This window comes from Diadema antillarum, unplaced genomic scaffold (assembly GCF_040938485.1).
Source record: "Diadema antillarum isolate AM-2024a unplaced genomic scaffold, OU_Dant_1.0 scf00000155, whole genome shotgun sequence".
Taxonomy (NCBI): Eukaryota; Metazoa; Echinodermata; class Echinoidea; order Diadematoida; family Diadematidae; genus Diadema; species Diadema antillarum.
The window spans coordinates 281,180-295,824 of NW_027271044.1; the positions used below are offsets into that span (position 1 = coordinate 281,180).

At 39.1% G+C, this 14,645-nt stretch overlaps 1 protein-coding gene across 1 annotated transcript; it reads right to left on the reverse strand.

The window, feature by feature from the left end:
* Positions 1-6,207: 6,207 nt before the first annotated feature.
* LOC139722028 (uncharacterized) lies at positions 6,208-8,994 on the reverse strand. The gene has a single exon (XM_071633352.1). It carries the CDS (start codon positions 8,986-8,988, stop codon positions 8,122-8,124), a length of 867 nt encoding a protein of 288 aa, XP_071489453.1. The 5' UTR covers positions 8,989-8,994; the 3' UTR covers positions 6,208-8,121.
* Between the last annotated feature and the right edge of the window lie 5,651 nt (positions 8,995-14,645).

The following is a 14,645-nucleotide window of genomic DNA, read 5'->3' on the forward strand; positions in this document are numbered from 1 at the left end:
CTATAAATCTTGAGACGAATTTGAATTTCGAACGATCTTGAATCAACAATCTGGCGCACCTTTCTATTATATCCATTCAACCGGCAAGCAAACTTCATAAATCCAGTGTTAGTCGCTAACACTCCCGCTTCTATAACATTTTTACGCAATATTGCATGTCATCAATGAAACATGTTTTTCTGATGATCTCATATACTCACAGCGCCAAGTAACCCTTAAGCTGATGAATATACTCTAATTTCTTCTGACATGACAAATTCATGGAATAAGTTACCACTCTGGAGTTCTTGCCCAATATGTTTCGAGCAATAGCCAGACAAAAAGACGCAAGTCCTAACTGACTGACGTAACGTGGACGTATATTCAGGGTCCACTTTTCTTCTGGCTATTGGCAAGATTGGCATGATAATATTACGAGCGCACATCATGACAATAATGATCTCACATAAGCCTAAAGTCAGATGGGCGTTAACCGATAGCAGTGCAAAATCCTTTGGGTTGAACACCTTAGTTGTGCCGCTATTAGTCAGGAAGAGTGACGAATCATTCTGAAATTGATAAGGACATTAAAAAAAAAAACCGAACAAACAAACGACAAACAAATGCACAAACGTTAAACGTATGAATTAGATACAATGAGTTTGGAGGAAAAAATATCTGATCGTTTAAAAAAAAAAAATCAACTGACTTCGGGTGTTTCGGGTTGACTCTTAGTCTTATTCAGCTTTAACAATTCACACATCATGCGTAATGTAACACACAAGGCCCATGATGGTTGTTATCTTTATCTTTTGAGAAAAATGAATCGAGTTAAAGTAGTTTGGAGACGTTTGCACCAAACTCTGTATCTTATCAATTCAATCACTGGGATGGCCAATACTGGATAATCCAAAAGGTCCCTGTCAACACAGTGTTCACAATACACTTATTATTGGCATGGCATCTATTTATTATTTATACAATGCCAGATAACCTGTTGGCCGACATTCAGTGGGCCTAATCAACCCGCTTTGCATGTTTTTCACTTGCATGATAACAATAGGCGTTTTCACATCCGCCCGATGTTTCGAAATAGCGCGCTATTTTCTGACTTGGGAAATTAAAAAATATCTCGAGCTTGGATTTTTATCAGGCTGATGTGAAAACGCCTATAATGATGACCATGGGATTAAAGGTCCAGTTTACCTTTGGGAGCAGTGATTTAAAATATGTTCGATATATCATATTTGATGCATATGAGTAGGTCTGTTGTGCCACAAAACATCCTACCATATAAAACTTTCGCAACTAGAAAGCCTAAAATATAAGGAGATACCAGTATTTTTCTTAAACAAATAAACAGTAACAGTAGACGGTTTGGTCTGGAAACATTTTTATCATTTAACTATTATTTACATTTTGTATATGCCAGATCTCAACGTAAGAAACGATTATCATCTTTTTATTTTACTTCTCAGGTGAGTGGTCCTGACCTATTGCCGTTATTGGGTGTTTTGAGAGATTTGACGACCTCTTATGTATACATGTAATTGCAAGTGTAATATTATTACAGGTAAACAGCGCTTACGTCGCGACTTGTGTGATACATGCATTGCGCTATCAGGGATTTATTTACACCCGGAGCATCGCTCACGTTGGGTCACGTGGTGAAACGTGACACACGCTTGAAGTCATGTGATAGAAATATGACTGCCATCGTAATCATTGATCGCTACGTTATGCGCGCGGAGATGTATACCCGGATAGCTACGAAAAACTAGCTAACCATTGCGTAACATTGCGCAACAACAGGAAAGCTCTTTCGTCGGTCGGGCCTATACCAGGAAAATCTTTCTCTTTTCTCGCAGTATGAGCGAAACTACAATGTATCAACAAAACAACCATTCACGGGAAAGGCACTCACGCGGGAATGACCAGCTATTGTCCGAATCAGTCCGATTACAATGCTTATTTCGTCTACTAGTATCTTACTGGTACGTCACCCGATCAGTTGGTAGTCTGGCCTTACAAACCCTTCCGAATAAAAATAACAATGGCGCGCTCAAATCGGGCATGGATTTATGACGAAATTGTCACATAATACTATCATTACATGATTTTATTGACTGCCTAAGTTTCTAGGAAGTCACAGAGTTTTGTGACAATAAATAAATATTATAAAATATCCTGCAGTTCACGGAACCAATGCCTATAAAATATCATCATGCAACGAACCTTGGGGCTTATGGCATTACAACACTGTGCACAATCACGGGTGTATTTTAGGCTCAAGTGAGAATACGGTGACACGACATAATATTTTGCTATTTTGGTAGAATCAATGTTTGGCTAGGCGTGCAAATATTTCATGGGAGCAATTGTCGCAAGAGCGAAATAATGACATGGAGCCCTCAAATGACTGTGGCTATGACACACATTGGTCTGAAATCAGAGACTAAAGCAACCGCACTCGTACTAAAACGTTGTTGTATTCAGGAGGTACGTACAATGCGGATACTGCCTTGATACAGTACTACGTTTCTTTCAAATACATTAGCTTGCGTGGCGGGAAGTAGAGGTCAACACGAGGCCAAGCGTGGATGATGTCTCACACACATACACAGCACACACACACACAGCATGCAGCACGTAAGGTGCATCATGTGGCGTACACGATCGCTTACACACTTAGGAGTTTGGCGCGTGTGGGTACGCAGCAAACAAAACACCTGTTTTCAGCAAAGGTCTGTACAGATTTAAATCACTCAGTACAGTGTAGTATTTTTTTTTTTTTTGTTCAGCGGGTGTGGTAGGCCTAATCATCTACAGTCTAAATGGTGAGACACTTCTGAAGATACACTATCATTATTATTATTATTATTTTTTTAGAACGGCCAAACAACTATTGGAAGTAAGTCAAATTTCGTACCTTGAAATGCAACGCTTCGCACAGCTAAAATGTCAGCTGTGACGTGAAAATGACGTAAGCGTAAGATCGCGCGAGAATCATTGTAAAAGAACCTATTACTCTATCTCTATGCGCTCTCTTATTTATTTGCGTTTCCTCGCAACTTTTTCCCCCGATTCGGTGGATATCTGGCCAGGTCATTGCTGTTTGTGATGTTGAAAATGCTAACATTATTATCATAGGGAAGTGGAAATCACAGGGTTGTAATATAACTGTGGTAAACAGCAGGCACCCTAAAACAGCTATTCTCGTTGTTAAATAATGCGTTATCACAATGTATAAGTATATTTCGTTTTATATATTTCCCTCTCTCCCTTTATATATATATATATATAGATAAGTGCGAGGAGTTTGTGAAGGATTCAAGAAAAAGTGCTATACTAATATATAGCAGAGCGTAGTGTGCCCAAGGTAAATGACTATGACTATATATATATATACAGCTGTATATATATATATATATATATATATATATATATATAGTAAACGAATCAGTAGAAAAAGAACGCCGTAAAAAATAATAATAAATCCTAGATCTTGAAGATCTTAAAAACGGAGCATAGCTCTATATATATATATATATATATATAGAGAGAGAGAGAAATATATATATAAAATTATCATATATATATATATATATATATATATATATTGTATATATATATATATATATAAAGAAAGAAAGAGAGAAATATATAAAATTATAGCAGTGTATAACGTCTAGTTGATAATTATCACATCAAAATATTTTAATGCGGAATGCCGTTACCTAACAGTATCAGGAAACTATACTACGTATATTTGACTCAGTAAATAGGCCTACTTAATTAAAAACAAAGAAAATCTTTGAATTCCGTTCCACAGTGTACATTCCACGGCACCATGATCAAACTCGCCGCAGAATGAAGTTGGACACGCCTATATCCACGATCGATGTTGTCACGACAAATCAAGCGCGTCATCTTTTTTGGGCGAAACAACAAGTCAACAGTGAAAATTACATTTATTATTGTCTCGTGAAAAATATTTCTGCCCATATAATGTTAGGGTCATCATTTTCTGAGTCACTTTACTTTGCTGCGCTTACAGATAAATATTCCGTCACACCTAAATGAATCATAGGGCATAACGTCATAACGATAGGCACGCAATTTACGAGTTGGCAAAAATGTCACGTGAATAAAATGTTCAGGTTATTGGCATATTTACACAAACATTTGGTTCGTGTTTCTACGTGTGTGTGCGTCGGGGTGTGTGTGTGTGTGTGTGTGTGTGTGTGTGTGTGTGTGTCGGTGTGTGTAGGTGTTTCGTTTACGTGTGGGCTTATGCACATCATTATCTGTCTATGGTGATAATAAGCCCTTACGCATTATTTAAAGGGGGGGGGGGGAAACAAACGCGGAAGCGATTTTATACCGACATAATTTTCTTTTTTATCATTTTTGTTCCTCGTCAAGGTTTTCCATGCCCTGCCCCCCTCCCCCAAACCAGGAACCAAATATCTGTCTCTGTCTACGGACCAAAGTTCAGTAATTACGTTATTTACATTATTTAGGCGTGCCAGTACAAGTCACGTACATTGCACAATATGTGTGGGTCTAAAGGATTCGGGGGGGGGGGGGGGGGGGGCAGCTACATGACTAATACGTTGTATATACGTGTATACATATGGATTTTTTTTTTCCGGCGAAGGTCTGTCGCACCTATGCATTATGGCACTCCAATTAAACATATACATGTGTAGCTTTAGGCCTGGATTAAAACTGAAAGGACAAGTTCACCTTCATAAACATAAGGATTGAGAGAATGTAGCAATATTAGTAGAACACATTATTGAAAGTTTGAGGAAAATCAGACAATCCGTTCAAAAGTTATGAATTTTTGAAGTTTTTGTGCAGTACCCGCTGGATGAGAAGACTACTGCAGTGTATAAATAACTTGGATGTCACATGCGTACAACAATATAAGGAAAATATAAAGAGAATTTCACAAAATTCCATCTTTTGAAAAAAAGTACACATTCCCCTGACTCGTTACCAACAAATGTTATGGGTAATATTATTCCCCCTGCCTTTAGAAAGAGGCAAGTCAAGTGCTCTTTTATTATGCGAAAAAAGTGAAAATATGTTGAATTTTCTTTTACATTTTCTTTATACTGTTGTACGCATATGACTCACAAGCTGTAGTAGTCTCCTCATCCAGCGGTTCCAACACAAAAATTTAAAAAATTCATAACTTTTGCATCGATTGTCCAATTTTCCTCAAACTTTCACTGATGTGTTCTACTGATATTGTTGCATTTTCTCAATCCTTATGTTTATGAAGGTGAACTTGTCCTTGAAGTACATAATACCAGCGTCGGTACGATAAACACATGATTGTGATTGTACCATATGTTTTGTGTGTGGTGTATATTACAAGTACATTTTATTTTCATAGATTTCTTGCTTTACTGATGTAACATTATGGTAGTATGATGGCGCATGTCATTTAAACCGTTGTATTGGTGTAAAGGCGGGTAAGGAGGGAGGGAGGGGTATTATCAGCAATAGTTGGCGAGGTGTCAACAGGAAGAGGTCAGTGACGGTTGCCGAGCTGGATAAATCATGGGCGATGTCATTTCCGCTCTATGGCACGTCGCTAAAAAGAGCGGAAGACACTGCGAACGGAAGTGGGTTTTCTTCACTTTTCTGTCTTTTTTTCTCCAAATTGTCCTTCTCAGAAAAAAACAAACGAAAAAAAAAAAATTATGTCCCTTCGACCAGTTGGTTCAACGGTAGTGGGAGTAATAGATGGAACACACGATAAATGAGCAATACAGTACTACTACTAGTACCAGTACATGTACACGATATTTGGCTGATGTAATACAGTATCGCACATGCATCATAATTATGTGTCTATGTGTGTGTGTGTGTGTGTGGGTGGGTGTGCGTGTCCATGTGTGTTTACTGGAAGCGAACTGCACTGAGCCGCGAAGACATTATCTGTGAGTGTGAACAGAATCGTTATGAAACTCATTTCCGTTGAGTTTACCGTCTGAGGTAAAATTTCAGAATTTAGATATCACACTACGCCTACAAATTTGTACCACCGCACCGCATGGCAGACCACTCTCACATTTGGTCATTCACTAAGAATCGAAACACATGATTAATTACCAACATCATCACACACACACACACACACACACATACACACAAACATCCTCCACACGCTCACATACACACAAACATCCCACACACGCTCGCATCTTACACTAACAGGTACTGTAGGTTGCACCAAACGCTTCTACCAACGTTCATCAGTAAAATAAAATAATCATAGGACACATTGTGTATCGTTCCAAGCCGATCAAAAAGATGGCCTTTGTTTCTTGTTTTTTATTTCATAATAAAAATAATTCCAGAACAAAGTGTTCGAGATCGTAAATTTATACAAATACTATCACCAACATTTTCTTACTTTGAGATACCCTTGTCAAAACTTTCAACATAGAGTAACAATAATATTCTTCCTCAAAAGCGGAAGAATTTTGTGCGAGAGCTGAAGTAGGTTTTCTTTTCAATCAAAGGAAATTGTCTAAAGCTTGTCTCCCACTGACGCAAAACGAGAAAGATTCGTCATGTGAATGTGAACTGGACACCGCCAAAATAAATAAATACATCCAGCAAGCAATTAACATTTAACATCCAAGGTCCAACAACAACGAAACAGTCTGATAACACAGAAAAATATCTAATCGACAAACATAAGTGGAAAAAAATCAGAAAAAGGGATACAATTGTCTGAAATTCTATAGTACTTATGATGACTTCATCTTTCGGGGCAAAGCCCGCCCACGCACGAACGTGACGACATGGCGGATGTTTGGCCAACCGCATCCGTAGTTTCGTACGTGTCGGGGTAACTGAGATAACAAACCAACCAACGTGGATGGATATGTGTGAGTTGAGCATCACGAGGATGTGTGTGTATTGAAGAAAGCCGGAAATTGGTTGAGCGGGTAAGTGTGGGGTCAATTGTTCTGTAATTCTCTGCGAAGTCAATGTATGCTCTCATACGAGTATGCCTCGTGTATGGCCAATAGCACAACAGGGTTGAATATTTGGGTCTTGATACCAAAAACGAGATTAGAATTCAAAGAGTTGGAATGGTAATTCAAACTAGCCAGCTGTAAAACGAAAGAAAAAAAACATTCCAGCATTGTTCACATGTACACTGTAAGTGAAGCATTTTTTTGTAACTGTTCGTTTAATATAAAGATACTGGAACCAACTAAAATATTGTGGAACAGTGGAAAACACACTGTAAACCCATCTATATGTTCAGTTACAATTTTTATGTCAACACATATATGTTAAACAAATGTAGGTAGCGCGCCCAAATTGCAGCTACTGTTTTATAACATACCACACATGCCATAATTTAAGCCGGCGGCGTTGGGCATAGAGACAAGAGTGCGTGAAATGCTGGCATACACGTAACCCCCCTTTGTTCACACACAGGTTACCCGAAATTCTGAATACAGCCACGCCTGAGTAGTAAAGGGCTAAAGTCCACAACTGGAACAAAAGATGCTAGGACCTTGTCTGGGCTTGTCACACTGATAACAATGGAAATCGTGAACAATCAACGTAGCTAGTAAGGCGTGATAGATCGAGGCCCCGGTATCGACTTGCGTAAGCAAGCTGTAGTATAGCTGGGCAGGGATTTTTTGTTCTTTCCTTTTCAAGTTTCTCCTTACCCGATTTTTATGACTAAGGTGTTACGTTGAGCTATCATCGAAAAAACAGGCAACAATGCACGTGGATAACAATCTCTATAGTATTAACAATCTCTTAATAGCTCTTTACACTATCCAGTATCACATATGACAAAACTTTCATTCACTTTCCACGTCGCGATCTTACAATCGTCATAAAACACATGTGAAAACAACAATTAACGTTAGACATGGATTTAGAGTCTGTAGATGAAAGCCTTCGTTCCAAACTCTTAAATATTTCCAATATCAAAAAATCCGTTTCTTCCGCAACTCGCTGGAATCAAAAGGGTATTCCAAAAATATATATCAAGTTCAGTAATAGTCCATAATGGCTGGCACACAGAATGTTCAACAGTCAGTATTCAAAATCAAATTGTCTTTGGCAGTGAAGGGATAACCCGACGAACTAACATGCTGCTATAACGGCTGTCTGTAATGTTTCGAAGGGTCGACTCGTAAGCGTGGTATACGATGCACCAGACGACGGGGAGGACGACTCCTTTTCGACATCGTACGACGACAACTTCCCACTCGACTCGCCAGCAAGTCCGTGGAAACCAGCTTTGAAAATGTCCACTAGCGATGAAATCGAGCTGGTCGATCGCTCCGGAGCTGACGTCTGACACTGCGAGTCGACTTTGGCGCGTTTCGGGATAATCGCTTCGCAGGCCTCCTCGGTTTCCGTCCTCTTTCTCTTCACACTCGGCACGGTCAGACAGGTCGTCGTCGTACACGTTTCGACGCTCGAGTTCTGGCTGATGGCGGTGACGTTGCCGAGAGCGACACGATCGGAGTCCGTGCTATGACACGAATGATTGTCTGATGATAGCAAATGCCCGGCGTTTTCGCTAGCACAGTGTCCGCTGGGGTGGATATTTTCCTTGTCCGAGACAGCACTCGCACTCTCAGCTGGCTCAACGACCACACGGCTGACGGCGACGGTCTCACTCTCGCAGGAAGAGTTTCCCGCGGTTTCATTGTTCTCCTCCGTGTCCAGTTCCCCAGCGTACTCAGCACCCGACTCGTCGCTTTCATCGTCGTTATCCCAGTCAGAGTCTGTGCAATCGTCCTCGTCCATTTCAGGTTCCGAGGAACTCTGCTCGAGAGCGATATGTCCAGGCATTCTATTGCACATTTCCTCGTAGTAATGGATTCTAGCCGAGTGTAGCACAGAAGCTACAAGCAGGTTTTTGCGTAGATTGATCCCGCCACGTTGCCGGCGCGAGCCAGCGATTTTGTTGATAGACAAGGTGATAAGCTTCTGCGCCTCCATATTATTTTCCAGGTTACGATTTATTCCTCAGCAAGATAGTAAAGCAGCGGTAGACCGTAGCAAGTTATAGCGGTTTAGAATTGGAAAAGTATTCCAAATCACAGTTCAGATTGATATTCCGCAGTGTGTTAGGTACGGCGTGTAGGTCCCGCGTCTTGCAAAGCGTGGAAGCGTAATGAATGAAAGCTAACCGTTACTCACGAGGTGTATATATTCAACGTCCGGCTTGACGTCATTCAATCAATTACTCGACCAATCGCAAGCTTGCATACTAAAAATAGGCATGAGAAGGAACACGTGTACGCCCTAGTCATCGCGATATTGACCAATCAGAGCCACCCTTGGATGAGTCGTTTATGATCATTCACAGTGACGTCACTAATCCTTTGTGTCGGGCTCTTGGAATTTCCACGAGGCAACGTCATTGTATCATTAATAAACACAGCGTACACACTCAACACACTACGCACGTCGCTAAGGGTGGTTCGCATTTTACTCGCATCCAGAAGTAAACGTCAGAAGGTCAATTTTCGTGCATAACTAGGGACGAATTTCTCGCACACCGTATTTGGGGGCTTGGATTTTTTTCCCCTCGGTGTACTAGTATATCCCCTCATTTCATTATTCGCGCACTACGAGTTGCGATTTGTCTGTGCACGTTAGAGCTTGTTTGTGTTGCCATAATCAGCCAGGGAAGTATTCGCAGAATTTGACCCCGAATTTTCTGGTTAGCCCGTGAAATAGGAAAAGCTACTGTAACACCCGATGAGGGTTGGTCGAAATACCTACAGCATGATTCCTACAGTCGTCAATCACATCAAAGCCATTCAAGCCTAATATATCAGCCGTTGTATGTTATTTTTACCATAAACGAATATCGTCTTGTATCCATTATGAATACCTTCGAAGAATATTCCAACACCACTTTCACGTTTGTTTGTTTTTTAATTCTCAAAACACAGCAAAATGTTTATTCGTGTAGGGCCAATCCATTCGATACACATAATATTAATTATTGGTGGATGATTTTGCAATTTATTAGCCGGAAAAAAAAAGAATAACAAAGACTCGCCTATCTTTGTCGCGATGGCTGAAATTTCCGCATCATTATTACGTGGAGGATAATTCGTGACGATTATTCACGACTCCGAAAATGACTCATTGGCGAGCGCTGTTTTGTGATACGAACACGGGGCGGCGTCACGCTGCCTCAAGCGACGGGTCGTTTGCTTGTGCAATGGATGAGAACTGTTGTGTAAAGGTCATGTTGACCGTACCAAAATCATAATTTCGTCACTGGCGAACTATCCGCACTCATCTATGCCTACATGTACTACACTACATGGCAAGGCTGAGGAGTATTACTAGCTACAGGTTTCGTACCTCTGTGTTTGTTTGTTTGTTTGTTTGTGTGTGTGTGTGTGTGTGTGTGTGTGTGTGTGTGTGTGTGTAAAATTGTCACGCATCTGCAATGGGGTGTAATTTAATTTTTGAAATTGTTTTAGGGGATTAATTTTACTTTAGATATGATATACTTCCATTTTTTTTCCTTCTGCAATTGATGTACTATTGTCATGTTATTTCTTATATTGAAACATTTAAATGTGTAATTATTTCAGTTATCTTTCAAGATATTATTTTTTTTTCATCTTTGTACAATAATACCAAAGTGAATTGATGTTTCTTGTATTACTAATTGGAAGTGAATAAATATTATTTGAAAAAAGTAAAGTAATTTTTTTCTTTCATTCTGTCAAAGCAAAATTGCTAACCTGCAACCCCCCCCCCCCTTCCATGACCAATTTGTCTCATGTATTACCTGGAATGAGAAAGATGGTCGTTATGATGTCAAACACACACACACACACACACACACACACACACACATACACATACACTTACACATACATTCCATGACAGGTGGTTCAATCATCAGGTTTCATTTGCCCCGTTACCACTCTGATGGCATGACATTCGCGAGAACGACACAATTCTTCCGAACGCCATTTCTTATTTAGAGGAGAAGCAATAAATCTGTGAAAACATGAAGCCAACGTTCCTAAAAGAAAATATATATATATATATATATATAATTATGTAATATTTAGCAACTCTCGACAATGACAACATCGGGCTGGTTCTCAACATATACAGGAAATCGTCAACACTTCTGGGAAAGAGAAACCGTGTACTAGTATATTAGGCTCTCTTGGAATCAGGGAATGATCCACTGAGCCACTAGTACTGTTTACATCGCAGTTCCAAGAAATCGTAGTAGCTTGGCTATCTGCCAATGAATAATGCGTACGCGGAACAAGCTCGGTCACGAGATTTCGATAGATGGCGCTCTTCCGAATACGTGCTGCGTTCACAAAGCAATTCGAATAGTAAAAGTCGGATTTCTTCTCTGTTTGACACCGAATACACCCAGTCTTTTTCTTTTTGTCGCGAGTCAATAATTGTCTTATACATGTACATGTACTAAAGATTTATCGAGCTGTTAGTTGCTGATTTTCAAAGAGAGATGGAAACATGGAAGATGCATTATTCTACTGAATTATCGAGCCATCAGTCTATGATTTTTTAGAAGAGATGGAAACAAGGCATCACTGAAACGTTTTCTCCTTCATTTAATTCTATGATTTGTGAAATAGACGACCGTCATCCTCTTTGTCCTCTTCTTCTGAGTGTCATCAGTCATCACTGTCTTGGATCATACAGTTTTGGTTGAGATCTAGCTTCAGGTTTCTAACATTTTTTGGTAAGATAATGAGAAACCTCTTATGAAATGTGACAGATAACCAAAACAGAGCAATCCTAATAAAAGGTGGAACCCACCTTTTATTACGATCCCTTTGTTTTAGTTTGTTTTTGGGTGTCTCAGCCATTCCAAAACCAATTTCCATCAAATAAACTTTGAATTTCTCTAAGAATGGTATGCTCTGTACTATTTCCTAAGTGGTTACTTGGTATCTCGCAAAAAGATAAAAGTCCAATCCTCACCTCCACCAATACTATACTATCCCTTTAAAGAGCACCTAAGTGTGATGTCACAGCACCTAAGTGTGATGTCATAGCCATTCATCACCATGGAAACTGGTTCCAAACGACCTCACCTGGCCTGAGTGTGCATGCATAAACCTGGTTCAAACCTAAGCTGCTAGTAACAAAAGACCGCAACATGTCCACTTCGGTACTCTATTCTCCTTTTAACCTCTTGTTATGCCCCGAATCTTCTTCTTAGGTTCTGGTATTCATTGGAAAAGCATCTTTCAGTCACGCAATGAAAACATAATTCTGATGATTGTCAATCACCTTTGAATTCCCTGGAGACTTGACTGCCAACCTTTGTAGCAGTCATATACGCAAATGATGTAATTTTGTTTCATACTACTGGCTTTGTTCTACTCACTGCTAATTTTCAACTGGTGTCTGACATACACTGTTCTGTAAAACATGTTCATGGCCATGACCTTTCAATATACATGTAATTTGAATCTGCACAAGCTTAAAATGCAGAGATGCAAAATTCTTGACATTAAGAAAAAAAACAGATGGAATATAAAAATTAAAAAAAAATCAGATTTTTTAGAGGAATATCAGATTTTCATGAAATCTTGACACCACCACAAGCCTGTTGGCCCTGGGCCAGTAAAATGTTAGAAAAGAAAGTGTTTTCATGGTAAGAACAGGCAAGTAAAATGTCCCTACTTCATCAACATTGATGAGAAAATTGACCGCTCATTTAGACTTGTCATCCAATGTTTTTGTAGGGGTTGTGGGAATTTAGTAGTACATCTCTCCAGGTGATGAAGCAGTTTTCTGCAGTTTATAATGGCTTCATTTTTTTTCTTTTATTTGAAAGATGACAAGTCGTACTTTCAAGAGGCGATATCGTAATATCGAATTTCACTCTGCCTATCGTACCAAATACTATAAAATCACATTGGTTGGCATCTCTGCGTATGTCATGAGAAACCATAGTTGAAGATGCTGTGTAGGCCAGTATGGTGTAGGCAGATCTGCAAACCTCTGCAGACCTTGAAAGAAGAATCTATAAAACAAATGATGCATGCAAAACATGTTGAAGGAAAAAAAGAAATCACACTGCTTTGATTTGCATTTTAATTTGCCCTTTGCAGTCATAAAATCATGACATAAAGGCCTCTCAATACTTCTGGAAATACAAATCGATTATCACTTCTGAGATGTTTCCAAATTTTACAACCATTTCTTTTTTCCTAAAAAGAAAAGAAAATGTATTGGCTTCAACTTGAATTCTTAGGATTTTAATATGTGACTCAGGCATTATTTTCAAGCATTTACTTAACTTATTTCTTAGCCTGTATGTCGTCTTTTCTTCTTCTTCTTCTTCTTCTTTTTCTTGAGCGGGGGGGGGGGGGGGGGGGGGGGGGGGATCTACATTCAATGAAACTTGTACTTTTGTCTGATTTCACTCTTTTCATTTAAGTTATCTTGAATGTGGGCTAAAGTTTCTCTTTGCACAACATCTCGGGTGATACTGATGCCAAATGAAATGGAAAGCTCGACTTCAAGGAGGAAAAAGGACAAGACTGACAAGATGAAGGCTTTTGATTTTTCAGAGAGAGAGCTCATCGAAGACATCTCAAGCTCTCAACTAAAGTGGAAGAGGACAATATTATGACAATTTGATTTGTGAGTGTGTAGTCAGTGAAGAACTTTTGATAAAACAATGAATGAATGTCTCAACATGACATTCTTTAACTAATTTAAAAACAACCCTTTTCACTGCCACCTTCACAGACAGGCATGCACTGTTACTTTGAGAGGGCTGCAATGTTCTTCTACCACCACTTAAAACTTGACTAGGAAGCATTCCATACTCTTGTCATGGATCACCCTAGCCAGACACCAACTACTACATATGATCAGCTTCTCTTTCACTCAAAGACTGCTACTACTACTCATTACAAGTTTATACTGTCCACTTGTTAACTCCACACTTTCTCATCACAAATGCAACAAAATGAAACTCATTCAAATATAAACAAACACAGAATTTAATTTCATCTATTTGATTTTTGCAGCATTAAAAAAGTATTTATTTTGAAATAAAGAATACAGTGTTGTGCTCCTGTTATAATGAACATGTTTATAATGAAATTTCTTTACAACAAAGTAAAAATTCATGTCCCAAAATTATCATCTATATACCTTTACATATTTTATTCATTTGGATATTAACAAATTTTGATATAACAAAAAGAAAACTGCTGGTCCCCAGGACATTGTTATAACAGTAGTCATCTGTATCATCACCATCCTTTAAAATTCATATTATTCAGATAACAAATTACTAAATTAGATGTGGCAAAGGCATCCCTCTTCCTTATCCCACTACTAATGTCGGGTCAGAAAAATTTAAAGTCTTCAATTAAAATTCCCTGATCATATTTTGCACTTATATAGGTGCACTGGTTTTGAAATTTAAGTCATATTCAAACAACACGAGCAGTGAATGGTACTCCCTGATGTGCTTTCCTGACAAATACCAGATACTGTTCTAGGAGGACCGACGCTTCAAATCAGGAGAACTGTTGACAGTTACAGATTAAACATTGGAGAGGTTCCAAACAGTATTCATTGAGATACAGTACTCTCCGCATTATCGGGCA

What these genes read in the sequence shown, in the direction of transcription:
- LOC139722028 (XM_071633352.1), bottom strand. Translation starts at nt 8,988, where the DNA reads ATGGAGGCGCAGAAGCTTATCACCTTGTCTATCAACAAAATCGCTGGC.